This window comes from Callospermophilus lateralis, chromosome 10 (assembly GCF_048772815.1).
Source record: "Callospermophilus lateralis isolate mCalLat2 chromosome 10, mCalLat2.hap1, whole genome shotgun sequence".
Taxonomy (NCBI): Eukaryota; Metazoa; Chordata; class Mammalia; order Rodentia; family Sciuridae; genus Callospermophilus; species Callospermophilus lateralis.
The window spans coordinates 5,978,463-5,995,927 of NC_135314.1; the positions used below are offsets into that span (position 1 = coordinate 5,978,463).

At 52.1% G+C, this 17,465-nt stretch overlaps 1 protein-coding gene across 1 annotated transcript; it reads right to left on the reverse strand.

The window, feature by feature from the left end:
• Positions 1 to 412: 412 nt before the first annotated feature.
• Positions 413 to 16,242, reverse strand: Ets2 (ETS proto-oncogene 2, transcription factor). The gene is made up of 10 exons (XM_076867875.1): positions 16,074 to 16,242; positions 12,692 to 12,763; positions 10,226 to 10,337; positions 8,893 to 9,015; positions 8,411 to 8,611; positions 7,017 to 7,100; positions 6,141 to 6,365; positions 4,998 to 5,261; positions 3,283 to 3,401; positions 413 to 2,489 (listed from the first exon to the last, which is right to left on the reverse strand). The coding sequence occupies exons 2-10, from the start codon at positions 12,761 to 12,763 to the stop codon at positions 2,274 to 2,276; spliced, it is 1,416 nt and encodes a 471-aa protein (XP_076723990.1). The 5' UTR covers positions 16,074 to 16,242; the 3' UTR covers positions 413 to 2,273.
• Between the last annotated feature and the right edge of the window lie 1,223 nt (positions 16,243 to 17,465).

Consider the following 17,465-nt stretch of genomic DNA (forward strand, 5'->3'; position numbering starts at 1 on the left):
CGAGTGTCCTGGGCCATCTCTGTCCTCTCTGGCTCCTGTCCCCTGTGTCAGAGCTCCAACGTGGGGACTTGGAGCACCCTGGCCTCAAATTACACCTCAAGTCCTATCCGTAACACAAACATCCTCAGCCTTTCCTCAAAGACCGGACACCCGCATGATCCCCGTTACGATCGCCTTGGAAGAATTTCTCCCTTGAAGGAGCACTTTTTGGGAACTCCTTCCGGATGGGCTCAGCGATCCCTCAAGGCCAGGGATTCTAGGGTTTCTAGGCTTCCTCCAGGGTGAAACCAGGTCAAGAGACGGGAGGCCCACCCGAGACAGGAAGGTGCCGGTGCAGACGGCTCACCAACGCTGGGGCCTCACTCTGGCTCCCGACACCGGAGTGGAGAAGGTGAGGAACATGACGGAGACGTTTACATAAACCAAATACTTTATTACTTGAGAAAGAAAAAGCCAAATTACAAAATTTTTATACTCAAGATTCATTCATTACCATGCCAAAGGCTTCTCGGACTTGTTTCCATCCCTTGAGGCGGAACCACAAGAAACTGCCATCTCTGCTGGTCAGAACCAGTCTGAAACGGGCCGTCGCTCTAGCCTCATTTAAATCAGCCGATGGCTACGCTTTCTTTCGGCGGCCAGATGTTCCCAGTCACGTCTGTTTATATTATAAACAGATGTTCCCGTGACAAATAGGTCCCACTTGAGAAAACATCCTGTGCGTAAGTGTCCTGAAAACCATCTCTTCTGAGCGTGTTGGCTGGGCCGCCACAGGCTGGCTTTACCGGCCCCGGCTCGCGGGTGCCTGTCCCGTGATTTCATCAGCCTCAGGGATCCACGGCCACGCTGCTAAGAAAGTCCCTCTGACTCTGAAGTCAACGTGGCTGGATCACTTGCAAAGGCCAGGACGACATGGTGGACTATGCGTCCTCAAGTCTTGGCGGGAATCGAAACATTGAGCAGAAAGGGAAAGCATACTATCCAGATGGTCCGAGGTACGGCAGGTGACCACCTTGGTGCAGCCATGCGTCACTGTGTTCGAGGTTTACAGAAGCCCCTCCCGCCCACCCTGCCCTTCAGCTCTGCACAGTACATGACACGGAGCCGAGATAAAAATAAAGCTTTCGTACAAATTACATTTTTTTTCCAGTGAATTACTTTTGTAGTAAAAATAGCTGCTACATAAATCCCTCCTGGTCTCTGAAAAGGATTCGCATATTTCCAAAAATAGTTTTCTCATTTTAATCACACAGAGTCACTCGGGGCACCGGAAGGAAAAGTTTGGCCAGGAGAGGTGAGCTGTCGGGAAAACACGGTTACACCAAAAAATAAAATACATTTGTGTATAAACAGCTTTAAGGCATGCACAGAAGTGGAAAACATATGCCATTTGTCAAGAAAAATACTGCTTTATAGCTTTTGCTTTACAATTCAAGGAAAAAGCAGAGGGGTCCATGTACCCCAGGATAATGACATTAAGTTTCTTATAAAAATCCAAGTGTACAAAGTCCTTGCCAAGATAGTCATCATGGCAAGACCAAAACAAAAAAACCAACAGTAAGAGGACAAAAACCAGGGATCACCCCTGAGACCTTGTTCCTGTAGGTCTATAAGATGAACATAATCCACACTCAACGCCTCCGTCTGCCACGGGGGCAGAGAGCGTCTTTGTAAAATGCCGGACGCATGTGCTATTGAAAAAAATGGAATAAAATATTGGATGTCTGCATTCTTATCTCAAATACAGTCATATAATTATTTTAAATTACAATATACAATTTCTGTTAAATAGAACTGTTAGAGGATTTTGATAACAATTATAAGATTACAATAATATATACAAACTGTCTTCTGAAATGGCGTGGTCCCTGGCTCCCTCCCTCCCAGCCCTCTCCGACAGAGAGGATCTTTGCTCCGGTTGCAACAGGCCAAAACACCACTTAAATGTCCGTGTTTCCACACCCGCTCGCTCCCCGGGGAATCCTGAACAGACTCCCTGCCACACGGCCACGCGGAGCCAGGGTGGCCCCTGCGCCTCCATCTCCACCACGTTCATTAAAGTCGCTCCTGCCCAGCTACGGGCCACTCGGCCACCAAGGGCACCCTGCTGAACAGGCAGGATCTGGGATCAAATAAGGCCACTGCTTCTCGGTGACCTTTCTGGACAGGGACAGGTTCAACCTTGCCTTTCCGGGTCTGGGGATCAGCTGGTCAGGCTGGGCTTCCCGCTCACAGTCCCAGGCCCCGGGTGGCTCAGGGTGGCGCCAGAGACCTCAGTCCTCTGTGTCCGGCTGGACGCCCAGGATGGCGTGCAGTTCCTCGGGCGTGAACCCCAGCAGGTTCTGGAGGTCACACACGAAGCGGTACACGTAGCGCTTGCCCGACGTCTTGTGGATGATGTTCTTGTCGTAATAGTAGCGTAGACCTCGGCTCAGCTTCTCGTAGTTCATCTTGGGCTTATTTTTCCTCTTCCCCCACCGGCGGGCCACCTTGGACGGACAGAGATGGAACAGAGTTACATTTGCCAACTCAGAAACAGTGACTAATGGCTCCCCGACTCTGATGCGGGCTCATCCAACAGAGTCTGCCAACCACACAAGGCCCCAGGGGCTCGGTGGTCTTTTAATACATACGCAAGGGCCACTGTGTCCCTCCTGGGCTGTTTCTCTGTACCTGGGTGAGTGAGGTCCCTGCCTCTGGCTTAGGTCTGTCTTAGCAAAGCCTCCTGGGAGCCGAGGCCCCCCCAGGAGGCCTGACACAGGGAAAGGCTGGGTCACCACCGCCCTGGGTTCTCTCTCTGAGCAGGAGTCCAAGCCTAGTGACATAGTGACATGTTCATTCCTCGGTGCTGGTTTCCCAAGGGAACTGGGAGGCGCCAGGCTCTACTCCACTCTGCCAGAGGCGGAGGGCTCCTCAGCAATGTCTGAACACATCTGCCTTCCGCAGCAGACGGTCCCCACCCCTAGAGAGGGGCAATCAGGAAGCTCGGTCCCCTCAATGGGCAAATGCGGGTCTCCTAAGGCGTTTGGGGACAGGCTTTGTTTGTAGCTTCAGGCTTCTGACTGGACATCAGAGCAAGACCGGGAAGCAAGCCCAGTGGCCATGGACAGAGGCCCCCGAAGGACACCTTGTGGGTTCATCATCAAAGCGGAAGCTTCTGTGGAGCCTTAGCAGTCGGGAGGGGACCCGATGAGCCCTTTCTTGGGCTCAGGGGATGGAGAGGGGAACGTGGCGTGATGAATCCGGTTTAGAGCCTGGGGATTTCCAGGGCCCTGGCCATACCTCATCCGGGTCCGCAAGCTTGAACTCCCAGCCGTCCCCGGTCCAGCTGATGAAGGACTGGCAAGACTTGTCGGAAAGCAACTCCAGGAGGAACTGCCACAGCTGGATGGGTCCACTTCCTGTGGGGAGACGGAGGTGGCTCACAATCACAGAATCAGGACACCGTGGGACAGGACAGCCGAGGGACACAGCTGACCAGCTGGGCACTGGCATGCAGGCGGGACCCAGCGCGGTGGGGACAGTCTAAACGCCTCAACGGGATGAGGCTGGACACCAAAGGGGGCTGTCCCTCTACACCTCCCACTGTTGGAGAAGAGGCCGCTCCGCCATGACGCTCTTCCCTGGCTGGTGGGTTTGCTTTGGGGAAGAAAGTTCAGGGCCACCACGTCTGGCATTCACGGTCCTCACCTGCTGAGCTGCTCCCCTGGGAGAAGCCTGAGGGCCTATTTCTAGAAACTCCCAGTGGGCACTGTGGGGGCGGCGGAAGGGACACTTCCTCACAGAAAGGGCATGTCGCTCGTGAAGGTGGGGCCGCTGCTCAGGAGAGGGGTGCTCCGTGGCCCGGGGGTGACCCCCGTGGCCTCACGGCCGGCCTGCGAAGCCAACCTGGCACACGGCAACTCAGCCACCTTCCTTCTCAACTGCCTCTCAGAACCGACAGCCTGTGGGGCCCGAACCTCACGGGCCTGGTCTGAAGGTCCACTTGCAGGCCAGCGCCCCGTCCTGGTCACATGCAGCCGGGGAGACGGGGGCAACCTAGACCTTCTGCTCCGAAGCCCACCCTCTCCCACCGAATAGTGATCCCCTTGAAGCACTAAGGACGGTGTTCTGGAGCCAGCAAGCCGAGCTGGGGCGCTGTGTGACCACCCAGAGCTGCCCACCTCTCCGCCCCATCTCAACAGTGGGTTCACACCACACCACGTGAGGCTACCCCCACCACAGACCCCGGGCCCGGTTCCCCAGAGAGTGGCAGTCGACGCAGGGGGAGCAGCATTAGCACCCACACGGAGAACCAGCACCAAGCCCTGCATTGCCCTACCAGGCCCTGCACCTCCAGAGAGGGGAACTACCGCCGGCCCCACCCTCCACATGGGCTTTCACATACGGGCTTTCCAGATGACAGGAAAATATGGATGCCCATGTAGCCTCATTTTAATCTACTGGGTTAGTTTTTTTAAAAGTAGCTCCATATGGTTAAAATTATATACACATATATACATATATGTACATGCGTGTGTGTGTGTGTGTACATATATATATAAAGAACACACAAAGCAATGACAACAAAAAAACCTTGGTATTTTCGCTCCAGTACTGGATTATCTGTTTCTAAAGTGGCTTTAATATTTGTTCTCTGCCTAGAATAGCCCTCACCCAAACCTGAAAACTAAGAGCCGATGGTTGTAGAGGCCAGGAAAGGTAAACAGCCCAGGTATGGAGGCCGGTCCGGCCACTCCTCCGGGGCCAGTTTACATTCTTGGAGATCCTGCAGGAGGTGAGTCAGGGCCCAGGACTCAGCGCCTGTCCCCCTCCTGGCCTCCGCCTCCAGGTGGGGGGCGTGGTCATGATCCTCCCAGGGCGAGACCCAGGGGTGTCACCAGCCGGTGTGGACGCAGCTGGCTTCACCTGGAGACACCCTGACCCCCTGGCACGTGGTGGGCAGGCCTGGATGGAGGCAGGGGGCAGGGACGACTGGAGGCCGGCTCCAGGCTCACCTGTGAAGCCGGCCAGGACGGCAGCAGGTATGACCGGCTTGCCCTGCTCGGCCGGGTCGCTCCTCTCCTGGATGTAGTCCTTGAAGGACATGGTCGGCTTGCTGAGGCAGAGAGACTGGCTGCAGTCGTCCTCGAAGCTCTCGAAGGAAGGGACCCGCTGCACGTCCAGCAGGGAGGACTGGCTGCTCCAGGACCGCAGCAGTGAGTCCGAGCTCTCGAAGCTGTCCGCGCCGCTCTCGGGGGAGTCGTGGTCCTTGGGCTTCCCTGGCAGAGACAGCCCAGCACATGCTTTGAGTCCCCGGGACACGGGAAGGGTCCAGGGCTACTGGGTCATGGCCACAGGTGGGTCCTGGGCACAACTGTGGCATCACCGCCAACCACCCCGACTGCAGCCACCCCTCCGCAGGTGCAGGATCCTTCAGGGCCCCCAAGTGCTCTCAGACCCAGAGGCCTACTCCTTAAGACAGGCGTATCCACAGATCACCCTGTGTCCACAGGAGAATAAACCAAGTACAGCCTCAAAGACGGAATACTATACAGCACTGACATGGAAAACTGGCTACAGTCCGGATGGCGCTCACACAGAGCAGCAAGACAGACTCAAAGGAAAGAGCGCTGTATGATTCCATCGAGGAAGAATGGCAAGAAGTAATTCAGGACGACACCACGTCAGACTGGTTTCCTCCTGTGGTGAGGATGCCGTGACTGAGGGGGTGAGAGGGAACTCCCTGGGGTGCCGGAAACACTCCTATTTCTATCTGAACAGCTGTTACAGGTGGACTTACATGCACAGATCCCACCTGTGTACAACTGGGATCTGCACGCTGTATGTTACCTCTCCTTAAAAAGAAATCTGTCATGTTTTACATCATTCCCATGAAATGCCCCACTGGGTGGGGGATTAGCTCAAGAGTGGGGACCGTCGGGCTCACTTTAGGAGGCACAGCCCCCTCCAGCCCTGCATGTGAGCTCTCTCCCAGAGTTTCCAGCACATCAGAAGCCCTCCTGTCGGAAAGTCACCGAGCACAGGAGCGTCCTCTGACTTCCTCCTCCAACGGCTGAACCCAGGACACATTTATTAAGAAACCACTGTCTGAGTGCGGCTCCTCCAATCAACGCTCGGCCCAGGACACTTGTGCTTACCAGAGCTGCTGGTGAGCAGATTCAAGTTGGAGCCTGGGAAGTCCTGACCCACAGGACAGTAGTTGACACTGACGGTATTGAGCTGTGACTTGGGGAACATCTGGAAGTCCTGCTCGGACGTGAGCACGCTGGGAGCCACAGACGAGGGACACGTGCTGTCCAGGAGGCCGCCTTTGGGGTAATTCTGCGTCTGCACTGAGAACGGAGCCTGCTCCACGCCAAAACCTGAGCGGAATGAAGGATAGCAGGGCTGTGAGAGTCAGGTCACCCCAACGGCCATCCCTGGAGCAAATCCCATGTGGCACTGCACCCTCCAGCCTCCATGTGACCTCCCTCCCTCTGAGCAGTGACCAGAGGACCCTGCTTCCATGACAGCCGTTTCAACTCCCAAGTGCTGAGCCACTTGAGGGCTGCATGGCTCGCCCTGTGCCCACCACAGAGGAACAGCCAGCGACCGCAGACGTCAGCTCTCCTCTGTACACTGCCTGGAACACCCTGATCCACGGGAGACGCTGCAAGCCACTTACACAACTTTAAACTTTCTAGTGGCTGCATTAAACAAGAACCAGGGGCAGTTAATTTTCCATTTCAATTGACCTAACATATCAATTACCTTTTTAATAGGTAATCAGTATGGTATGATCATCGGGGAGATTTTATGTTATCTCATACCAAGACTTATGAACTGGTGTGCATTATAGCCTCGTATATCTCAATGTGGGTCAGCCACATTTCCACCACGCATAGCTCAACACACAGGTGTGGCCACCCCAGGGGGACAGTGCAGGTCCAGGATGCCGCATGGAGCTTCTATTAGGGCCTGTCTACCAGGAAGACCCAAGAGCAAGACCTGAAGACAGAATCAAGCAGACTGACCTAAGGTGTTGCTATTAATCCAGTGAGGAACTGAATTGAGATGTGAATTTTCTTCATACTGATCTTCTGTCTTTTCTTGGGTTTCTGAAAAATAGATGCAGGAGACATAAGATGGCAAACAGGTAGAAACCACAAGAAAAGTTACTTTCCGAACCCTGTCGCGTGGGTGACCCAGAATGACCCAATGCATGTGGCACCTCCTGTTCCATCCCATCACATCCTGTGTCTTTGTGTGACCTTCAAAAATACAGAGACAGCAAAACATTTTCCTAAGAAATGTCAGTAAGTTTTTGAAATTAATGATGCCATTGGCAAAGTCCAACTTGATGGCAAAGCTGGAAAGACCTGAAATGTCTTTACTTCCAGGCTCAGGAAACATCTAAACCATTTGGGAAAAACCATCCGTGAGGGGCAGGGAGTGCTGAGGATTAACGAGATGGCAATGGCTCCTGCCCTGTGAGGCTCAGGCCCACAGTGACCAGACCTGGAGGTGTGGCCAGGTCACGGCAGGCCCCTGCAGGGGCCAGGTGCACCCGAGAACTTGGAAAGGGTCTACACTCTGCTACACACTTTCCAGCAACACACAGGCTCACACGCCCGAGTGACAGCAAAACAGGTCCAACTTGCCAAATAAACAGGGGATCTTTTAAAACAAGATTCCCTGGCCCAGAGACATCATAACTAGGAAGAGCTGGCAGGTGAACCCCAGGCTTTTTGAGGTTCTGAGTCTACAGCAGATGTTGAAATTTGATATGTTTAAAATCCATTCACGTGAAGAATATTTCCCCAAACTCAACACACACTTTTTTCTTATAATTTTTAACTTAAATAACCTCTATGATTTTTGTTTTTCTTTTTAAACAATGCATTTTACACATTGCTATTGCTGGTAAGTTCTGAATTGTGACCGTCTCTGTATTGGTGAGGTCTCTGGTGATCAATGGTCAGTTTCTGTAAAACACCATCCGTGTATAGGTATGAATCAACCACTTGCTTGTTTAAACACATAACACTCCTCCTCCTAAGAGAGTCCTCTGCTGGATTTCCTTTGGATTTAGGAATTTACTGGGTGATTCACAGAGCTCATCTCCATAAAGGCTCCCTGGTCTTCAGAGTCGGGGAACCCTTGATGGCGTACCGCCCGTCCACCCAGGCTGCCGTGATGGTGGCGTCCGGCACAGCAGCGCTCTCTGGCTAAGGCTACTGCCTGTGGCGTCATCCCCACTGTATGCCACACACCTCCCCAAGTGGCACGAAGACCTCTGGTCACCTCCCTTAGGGGGTGCCGAGGCAGTGCCCTCTGTGTCATCTGAAACGGGACCCTCAGGTGGAAGAGCACCTGCTGCTCCCAAGCCTCCCCTCCCTGCACAAGGCCATCGGGTCACTCGGGGTACCTTTGATCATCTGCTCCAGGTGCTCCCAGAGAATGTCGCCCACAAAGTCAGGGGCCAGCTCCAGGAAACGCTCCTTGCCAAGGTTGCACAGCACCTGGCCGTTCATGCCGAACCTCTGCAGGTTCACGTTCACCAGGCTGAACTCGCTGGTGGCCCACAGGAGCCACTGGCACACCTGCCGCTCGCTCCACAGCCAGGGGTCTGCGAGGAGGGAACACGTGATGAGGACTCCGGGGACAGAGCGGGAAGGGGGGACTAGGCGACCCTGATGTGTTCTTGGAGACCCACCCAACCCACGAGATGAGCAAGGCTCTGCCCTGAAAGTCAGCCTGATGGGGGGCCCGGGTGTGCAGCAGACCCTGGAGGAAACACCGGTTCGGGAACTACATCACTGCTTCTTCTAAACCCACGGTCAAAATGGAGCACCCGCCGTTCCCCCGGCCCTGGGCGCCCGGGTCAGCACTCGGACACACAGCACTTACTCTTTGGAATGCCAAGACGCCGACGCTCCTTCTGGAAGCCACTGAAGGTGGCTGTTAGGGCCTGACTCATCACCGCCTTGCTGCAGGGCGTCAGCAGAGGCAGCTCGCAGCAGCTGGCCGAGTCTAGACGAAAGCAGGGCAGGTGAGGGCCTGGGGCGACACCAGGGGGGACTGACACAGGGACCCAACTTCAGGAAAGAGCAACTCTGACCCCAAACCTGGACACTATTCCTTAAAGGAATATAATTCTGGGGCTGGGGAGGCAGCTTAGTGGGAAAGTGCTCGCCTAGCACACAAGGGGCTCCGGGAACAACCACAAAAAAAGTATAAATAGGAACAAAAAATCTCAACGGAAATTGAGAAATCATTATATGTCTCAGAACTACACACACACACACACACACACACACACACACAAAAAAAAATCTAAAATAAAATTGATTTTATTTTGCAAAGCTTTACATGAATAGATAGAATGTCATTTAAAATTTTAGAAAAAAGTGAAATGGTATGGTTTTTGGTCAAAAGGCATAAGGGATTTTAAATGCACAGTTGAGAAGTTATGCCCATTAAACCAAGCAGCAGGCAGGAGGCCCGGCATGATCAGGCAGACCTTAGCACCACAAAGGGGGCCAGTCTTCAATTTTAGTTGAAAAACAATCTTCTCTAGATGCTTCCAGAAGTTTCAAGAATGATAAATGATAGTCACATGATGTTATGCTATTGCAAGCATGTGCTTTCAATTAATTGCCTGGGCTGAATCTTCTAGCACTTTCCTCACACGAGGAAGCAGGGGCTGGTCAGCTTGCAGCCAGCCCTCCATCATCTGCCATGCTAGTCCTTTAAAAAGAGTAAGCAATGGCACTGAGAACTGCAGAAAGGAATCGGAATCGGATGGGAACAGATCAACAATAACTTGTTGTCCTGAAAACAGAGCGGCAGTGGGGGTGGGAGTTGGAAATTTAACTAATAATGTGAGCCCAGGCTGAAAAGCCCGTGAATTTCAATGTCTGTTTTCTGAGGTGACCCAGGAGATGAGGAAGTGCTTGCTGGGGCTGGAAACACAGAGCTCCCCTGCAAGTTTCCTGACAGAAGCTCAGGGGGTGCTGTCTGGTGGGATTCTCCAGATTTAGGCCTCACGGGGAGAGCACCTGTACCCAGTACTGGAGGAAAAAAAAGAGGAAAAAAGGAACCCGCCTTCTCCCAGTTCCCGTCTTCTACCAGGTTTTCACACCCAAGTTCCACGTAGGAACACTCACCGCTTCTGAAACATCACCCTCTCCATCAACTGAACCACTTAGGGAAATTGTCTCAAGTCTAAGGATGAAATTACCATGAGAAATAGAATCCAAGCCTGTGGGCACTTCTTGGAGTGTTTGCTCTTCATTTAGAGAGGGGAAAACCGCAAATAGGGACCCATCAAAGGTGTCGAAGGCTGGCTGGCGCTGCAGAAACAGATGCAAAAGCAAATGGAAATACAAGAGGAACTTATTTAATTACCCACTTTAAAAGTGGTCCATGGGTGATCTTACTGATGGACCCGGATTAAACCAGCAATTATAAAGCAACACACGCAATTAACCACTCAGTACTCAGACTTCCTAGGTCAGAGTGACCCAGTGATTCCATTTTATTCTGGATTATTTAATTAACCTCACAGAATCAGAATGACCAGGAGGTTATTTTCTTGGTCTAATCAATGTAAATTAAGAAATTTTTTTTAAAAAAACTTCAGAACAACAGAATCTTGGGACTATGCTAGGAGGAACCTCAAGACCCCTTTTGTAAACACCTGTCCTTCCTGTTAGGTAGGAGTGGAATTCAACCAGGTGGGGTACATATTTTTAAACAAATAAAAATTGAAAATCTAACCATCACATTTTATCTCTGTAATAAAGATATCTTTGGAATATCTTTGGAAGCATTCACTTGAAATGTTTCCCATGAGACAATTTAAATGGAAATAGAGAAGTTGGTCCTCCTCTGGTTTCAACAGTTCAGAAAATAATAACATGTGAATAAGATTCCTTAAGGTTTCATTTTATAAAAGTGAAGTGTGTTATTAAAAAGAACCACTCACACACCCGTAAGTGGAAGGATTTCCAAAGGAAATGAGTTTGAAGTTCAACCACCTGCACTTTAGGGGAGAGAGATGCGTCGGGACAGAAAACTCAGTGTGTGTGGAGTGCTGATCTAGCACCTCCACACCTTGCGAACACAGTCTTTAATGGAAGACACATTTCTAAGTAATAGATAATGTCTTCATTGTCATTGCCTAACTTGTTGGGGGAAACGTGAAGAAAAGTTCTATTTTTCCAACATATTCTGGAAATTCCACGTTATGTGTAACACAATGACCCATCTGTTGAGTCATCAATAAGAAAATGTGTAACACATTTACAAATAAAATCAGTTTGCGCTTTTTTTTCCCCAGAATGCAGAACAATGAATGACGCATTGCAAAAGCAGGCAGGCAGAAGTTGGGAGCCCAGCCCCCTAAAACCCCAAGCCCTAAGAGGTGACGTCTTGACTGCCTGTGACCTGGGAGGAGAAGCTCACCAAGCAAGGGCAAAGTACTCATCTGCAGTCATAAACGACTTCACAGCAGAGCTAATTTTGGTGAAATGTCCCATAGAGGTTAAAAATTCCCACTAGCATTACCCAAGCCACTAACAAGTGCTTTTCCGGACTGTAAGTTCTTGTTTTAAAATCAGGAAGCCAAAGAACAAATCAAATCCGCATTTTGTATTTCAACACACAAATTTCAGCAATGACTATTTCTTTTCCGAATCCAGAGACCTCAGATGCATCATCAGATTCTTTTAATTCATAGAAGGATTTCCTTAGGGGTGTTGGTTGCAACTCAATAACCATAATCTCTACACCACTTTTGCCAGGCTTAAGACATCACACCAAACACACATGAAAACTCACTGAAATTTTTTGTTCTTGGTAATGACACGAATACTGTGCCGGCTTCTAGCTTTCAGTACTGTGTCACGCAAATAACCTCACTAGTGATTTACAAAGGAAAATACAACATACCAGGGATAACATCATCATCTTGCCAGACACAGCTTTCAGGAGGCCAACCTTAAAACCAGTGCTTCTGAAACATGCTTACTATACAAAAACAACCACACCTTGTCACTTACATTTGGAGAAAGCAAATGGGAAGTTACCATTTGGGGCTACGAAACATTCTCCAAAAGGAATCATGATAGAAGAGACATGAAGCATGTTTCTGCAGCGGAGAAGGCTCTTTCATCTTTTTTTTTTTTTTTGGAGAGGGGGTAGTGGGGATTGAACTCAGGGGCATTTAACCACTGAGCCACATCCCCGGCCCTACTTTATATTTAGGGTCTCACTGAGTTGCTTAACGCCTTATCTTTGCTGAGGCTGGCTTTGAACTTGCCTCAGACTCCCAGCAGCTGGGAATACAGGCATGTGCCACCCAGGCTCTTTCATCTTTAATCTGTTTTCCAGTTTACATAAACAGGCCTGTTTCTCTGCACCAGTGACAACAGGCTCCCTGCGACCTCCAGCAGCTAATTCTTCTTACCTCTTTCACAGCAGCTCATAAACAGCCTTTTCACCACCCCAACCCCCCAGTAGATAAAAAGGCAGGACAGGAAGCTCCTCCAACTGTCAGACTGAGAATCACAGGACCTTTTCACATGGAAGGAGCCAGGTCCACTACAAAGGCCTCACTACCCATCTTCTGGGACAAGGCCAATATTTTTTCTCCTAGAGATGGAGGTTTCCGCTTTGTAAAATATTGTCATGAAGACTCACTCACCTTGAGCGTCCCTCGAAAACTGTTAGCCACGGGGGCCACCTGGTCCATATTCTTGATTCCAAAATCATTCATCTTGAAAAAGAAAAGGAAATGAAGAGTTAAAGGGGCAACACATGAAGCAGGTTTCCAGGAAGTCCTGGTTGATTCTACAGTAACAGGTAGTTCACACCTGGATTCTTATTTACAAGGCTTTCCTCCCAAGGGTCTCAACAGGAAAGCTTTTCTCAAGTCAGGTATTTAAATAATAATGCTGACTCCCTACAGAATTCCCTTAGAAATGATTCTCCAGATTAAGCACCTTTTTGGATGGCTGGCAGCTTCATGCTGGAAGACGGCACTTTCATGCTTTTCAATGACATGGGGGGGCTGGCAGGGCAGTGGGTCACTTCCTGCCTGCGGGGGCATAGTGCCCTCAACCAAGGCAGCTGCAGGAGGGTTGGTGGCCCCATCAAATAGCTCCCATGGGATCCAGATCTGGAAAAGCAGCCCTAGAAGGAGTCTCAGAAAATTCCCCTTCCTCCCTTCTGCTCTCCAAGATGCCAGGAAGCACAGGTCCAGAAGTGGGGTAAAAGGGGAGAGGGTGAGATCAAACCCTTGCTGTCCCAGGATCTTCCTGCTCTGAATACAGAGCTTAAACGATTTCTGCAATTTCCACAGTGGGAGTAACCCCCAATAGGGATCAGCCTCATTGGCTCTGATAACATGGTCAGCACAGATTCAAAGATTCAGGAGTAAAAAGGAAAATGTCTCAATAATTTATTCACTTATTGCATGCTTATAGAATATCTTGAAACTATTAGGTAATTGAAATGTAATGCAATCAATGTCATCAGTTGTACTATTTCTAACATGGCAAATAAGGCCACGAAAGGCCATCCCCCAACCTCCCTGCCTCATGCCTACAGTATTGAAGGCCTTCAACCAGCTCCACGGGCACCCCTAATTACCACCCAGGTCTCCTGTGGGTGCTCCCACCTGTTGCAACCGAGAACTTGAACTAAAATACCCTGCTACTGAGAGAACTTACTGGAGGCAGCAAACGGCGCATTCTCATGGCATTATGTGGGTTTAAGCTTTCTCGTTCTCGCTTTATGGTCAACATTAGGGCTAAAGCAGATGTCTCAACAATGCCGACAGCCAACGCACGCACACACATGTGCACACATCTCGGCTAAAGAGATAACAGAGGCCGCAAGAAGTGCTGGGGAGGGCTGTTAAGGCTGAAGGAAAGAGGTAAGATGGCAGTAGCCTGCAGAGGCCAAGGAGCACTGCACTGAGCAAGAAGCCCCGTGGGAGCATGGGGAGGGGACTGGCTCCTAAGTGGCCACCCTTGTTGGAGTTTCCACTTGGTGCATGGTGTCAGCAACATTCACTCAGAAGTCAACATTCGCTACTCATGACGGTGGCCATGACGGAACCCACAGTCACCAAGGGATAAGCCCTGTGCTGGACAACCCCGTGTCCCCAGTCCTTGAGTCTCTGCATTTCTAGGCAGATGCTCTACCTCCTTCAAGAGAGGCCACTGAGGCCCAGCAACATGAGTCACTGGCCTGGGGCCACACAGCTACTATGGAGGCCTGTAAGGGGCAAGAGTGGGGATCAGAATTCCAGTCAAGGGTGGTCTAAAACCCTGGAATAAGTATGACTATATCTGACAGAGTATACAAATACTATTAGACTAGGCCCTTTGCACTACCCTGGGCCCCAGGAAATGCTCTCTAACTTACCACTCTAGGTCTCTAGGTCAGTCAACAAAACCAGTACACCTGGGCGTGTCCGATCATCCCTCCAGAGCCCCCAGACGGCACTTTCTTGCTATGATTTGGCCTACAGACACCTGCTGACTTAACTCTATGTTTTTAGCTTCTGAGATGGACAGAGAATGGATGTGGAGGGCCACTGAAGAGCTCTGCCAGCTTTTGTGTACAAATACCAGGAGAAAAGGCAGCCAGCCTACCACTCCCACATAAAGAGCGTGATTACCAACTGCAGAATAGGATTCTTTTGTTGTCCGGCTTTTAATGAGTTTTGTTAAAAAACCATGTAGACTTAAAGTGCTCTACTAAATGCTTTCAGGCAGACACACAACTCATCAAATGTAAGTTCACTGATTCTACTCAACCTGCTTGTTAACTCAGCAGGCAGACCAAGTGGCAACATATAAATCAATTTCAAGTTTAGATCTTTTCGACGCTGTCATTGGCTGCTGCTTCTGAACCAAAAGAAAACTGGGGGTGGGGGAAGAAAGATGGCAGCAGGCTCAGGACTGAAAATGGTTAAATTGTAAAACAAGGAGAATTTGCCTGACAACAGTATCCTTATTGGAACAAGTGGTCACTTATGTAAGATTAGAGGACAGGTTGGTATGTAGGTATATTTGGGGGTGGGGGAGAACCCTGTAACACTTCTGCTTCTGGCTGTACAAGCCATCAGTTTAGAGAGAGGATGACTAATCCCAGAAATGAGGGTTTGACTATTTGCCTGCGGGACGCACGGTGTTCACATTTACTGTACTGAGATATTACTCAGAATTTTAATAAAGCTTAACGTGGAGATTGATCTCCGCGATTGGCGGTGGTGTGGGCAGGCGGATAACGCAGAGGCGCTTCCACCGTAGGGAACAAACATAATCGCTTACTGGTGAATTAAAATAAATTACTCCTATCTCCAAAGAGGACTGCTCACTTCTTCACTTTCTAAATAAGTAGCGAGTCAACTACTATTTTAGGCCACCCTGAAACTGAATACAGGCTAATATACCTCCTGCGCTTAAAGGAATCTAAAAAACAAGAAATAAAACCACAACCCAAACACACAAGCGAACGCCTTTACCCCTCCATCCAAAAGCTCCAAGGCCAAGGAAATAAAGGCGGCCCCCGCGCCTGCACACCCCACCTCGAGAGTGCCCTGTGCTGGCCTCCTAGGGCGAGGGCCCTGGCGGCCCGGACCTGGTGGAGCAGGTGACTCGTTCCAGGGCAGCCGCAGCCGCCCAGGTGTTTCAGGCGCCCCCGATCCTCGGGGAACGACGCCCCCCCAGCCGTTCACCCCCAACCCGGGTCCACCTCGGGCGCGCCCTCCGGTCCCCAACACCCTCGGCCAAAGCCAGGGCGCGCATTGGGCAGGAACCCCCTGTCAGGCCCGCGTCTCCTTCCAAACACAAAAGCCAGGGGACCGGCTCGGAGACCTCGGGCAGAGCAGCCCCCCTGCGTGGCCGGGCCCCACCACCCCCAGCCACTCGGCCACCGGAAAACAAGCGCCAGTGGAACTCGCACGAGCGACCCTCGATCGCTCCGGACAGCCGCCACCCCCGCCCGCGGACCCGGGACCTGGCCCTCGGTGCCCGTCCCTGCCCAGCGTGGTGTCCCTCTCCGGCCGCTCTTACCGTGCTGCTGCGGCAGGGCCGGCCGGGCGGCGGCTGTGGCCGGGTGGACTGCCGGTGCGCGCCAGGCAGACGAGGCCAGGCGAGGCGAGGCGGGCGCGGGCCGGGGGCGACGGGCGGGCGGAGGGGCGCAGGCTCGGCTGGGGCCACTCCGCGCTCGGCGCCGCGGTGGAGGAAGTAAGCGGCCCGGCCCCCTCGCGGCGCGCTCTTCAGGCGCTGGGGGGGAGGGCAGGGGAGGGGACAGGGGGCGGGGAGGACGACGAGCGCGAGGGGAGGAGGCTGGAGGCTGCGGGGGAGGAGGAGAGAGGCGGCGAGCGAGCCGGCAGGGGCCGCGGAGGGAGGCCGCGGAGGGCGGCTCCTTCCGGCCCGGACTCCCCGCCCGCTGTCACTAGGCCGGTCTCTCGCCTGCCGGCCCGGGGCTCGGGGACCGGGGGTCTCGGCCCGAGCGGGCGGCCGTGCGCCCTGGTAGGTCAGGCGAGGAGTGTCGCGGTGGGCCAGTCCCTAGCGCTGACGCCCACGTGCCTTTCGGATTCCGCAGGAACCTGGCGCTGGCGCTGGTGGCGCGATGGCATCGGGGCTTGGGTAGTAAGGCCTCTGCACCGGAGCTGGCCCATCTGAACCTCCGAATGGACTTTGACTTCTGGCCAGTCCATCACGAAAGGACTACATAAGGTTATAAATGTGGAGCTGGGCCCTTGGCCGGGGCCCGGGATGTAACGCTGCTACCAGGAAGCCCCTTCCTATAGCCTCCGTGTGAGTGGCGCCCCCTAGAGCTGAGCTGGGCCTCGACCGAGCTTTTCTCTGGGCCCAGGGCTCTAGTGCGTCAACCTTTAATCCTTCTAATTCTCCAAGGCACGCTCGCTCCTTCCCACTTTTCACAGGAGCCAACTGAACCTTACAGTAGAAACCTGCCAGGTCACCTAAGTGGGAAGTTCACAAGTGAACCCCGAGTGCATCTGCCTCCCAGACCCATGGTCAAAACCACCAGCCACGCTGTGGTCTCCATTTTTACCATAAGGCGCTTGAGTCCATAACTAGAAACCTGTGCATTTCCTGTTTAGGCTCAGGTCAGACGCTCAGTATTTAGCAGGACGTTCAGATTTCCAAGATGCATGTGAAACAGAAACACGCAGCCTGCGCAAGACCTTGAAGGACCACCATACTGGGAAGGGCGAGGAAGCACTCAGCTTCTCCAGTACTCAGTACAACCGGGTTTCCATGGCAACTCCGGATGGGGGTTATTCCCTAATTGAGGTACTGTTGTGTTTCTCCAGGTGAAGGTCTCCAGATATTCCAGTTGCATGGATGGAGGCAGCGTCTGCCCTTCTGGAACAGCCAGGACTGAGGGAACCCATACTTCTTGGAGATTGGGTGCACTCTGATGGCTTCTCAGCA